The sequence below is a fragment of the Ursus maritimus genome, unplaced genomic scaffold (assembly GCF_017311325.1).
Source record: "Ursus maritimus isolate PB19 unplaced genomic scaffold, ASM1731132v1 scaffold_12, whole genome shotgun sequence".
NCBI classification, from domain to species: domain Eukaryota; kingdom Metazoa; phylum Chordata; class Mammalia; order Carnivora; family Ursidae; genus Ursus; species Ursus maritimus.
In genome coordinates, this window is record NW_024423564.1 from 13862958 (window position 1) to 13864191 (window position 1234).

A 1234-nucleotide genomic window follows, 5' to 3' on the forward strand; every position below is an offset into this window, starting at 1 on the left:
GGGGGGGGGGGTTAGGGAGGCTCAAGGCCAAGGCTGCTTCCACCTCAGGAAAGCCGCTCTCCTGCTGTGACGTTCCTCTGGACCCTGTGGTGGCCAGAGCCCTGCTCTGGAGGCAAGGAGGGCACGGGACACGCGCTTCACCCTGGAGCCCGGAGGGGTGGATGGGCCTGTGTTCCTGCCGGGTCCGGAGCACTCCGAGTTGCTGACAGGAGCAGGAATGCAGCGTTCCTCGGGAGCCTCTTCCCTCTCCTAACCACAATTGGCCCACGAAACCGCAACCACCAATGGTCCATTCATTGGAAAGCCTCCTGCTTGTCGGGAGCCCGGCGCAGCTCCCTCCCCCTCCCTCACATTCCTGCTCCCAGCTGGGCTCCTGGCCCTAGAGCAGCCCAGCCATCAGGCCTGGAGGCCCTTAATCTCTCTCCTTCCCGGGACAGGCATGTGGAGCAGAGTCCAGGCGGGGCCACCGTGTGGCACGAGGGCTCTTTGGGGCTGTTAGGTGAGAAGTCTCTTCCTAGAATGAAATTCTCTTCCTAGAATTCTAGAACTCTGCTAGAAGCTCGGCCGGGCCCAAACTCGATGATCCAGTCCTCCATTCCGTGTAGCAGAAGGAACACAGGGTTTGGCCACAGCTCAAGTCCTACGTATGTAATTTACCCAGAGGGACTTCGGCAGGTTGCTAGAGCCCCTGAGCCTCTGTTTGCTCATCTCTCAAACGGGCATTATAATCACCGTGACCTCGCATGATGTAGCGATAGGAGCCAATTCGACATTTCCTGGAAAAGACTCTGTACCCTTGGAAGCCTCCGGCAGATGCTGGCTATCGTTACTAAGGACTTTGGGTCTGAAACCGGAGAAACCACATTCAGATCCCAGATCTGCTACTCTGTGGCGGGGAGATCAGAGGCAATGTAGAACCCTCTTTGGAGCCTCAGTTTCTCTCATCTGGTAAGTAGAAATAATGCCACCTACCCTAGAGAGTTTATGAAAAGTCAATAGAGGTTAAAAAGCAGACCCTGGTCTCAGGGACGAGGGTTGCACTGAATGGTAGTTACAATTTTCCATAGGAGTAGAAGTGATGACACGGACAAGGAACTTGCCACGGAAAGTAACCCAGGCTCGCAGGCGTCTTCTGTTCCACTCAGCTGCAGCTCCCCATGCTGTAATCACTCAATAAATATTTGCTGATTGATTGAGGGTGACTGATCCTGGACTCTGGGGCCGACATCCCTGG

The 1234-nt window shown here is 55.5% G+C and overlaps 1 protein-coding gene across 1 annotated transcript in view; it reads left to right on the plus strand.

Annotated features, from left to right (window-relative positions):
• The window catches only part of LOC103675008, a 2728-nt gene extending 2191 nt beyond the window's left edge, over positions 1-537 (plus strand). Inside the window, exon 3 of the mRNA XM_040626725.1 lies at positions 49-537. Coding sequence (XP_040482659.1) covers positions 49-537 — 489 coding nt within the window. The remainder of the gene's footprint in view (positions 1-48) is intronic.
• The last annotated feature ends 697 nt before the right edge of the window (positions 538-1234 follow it).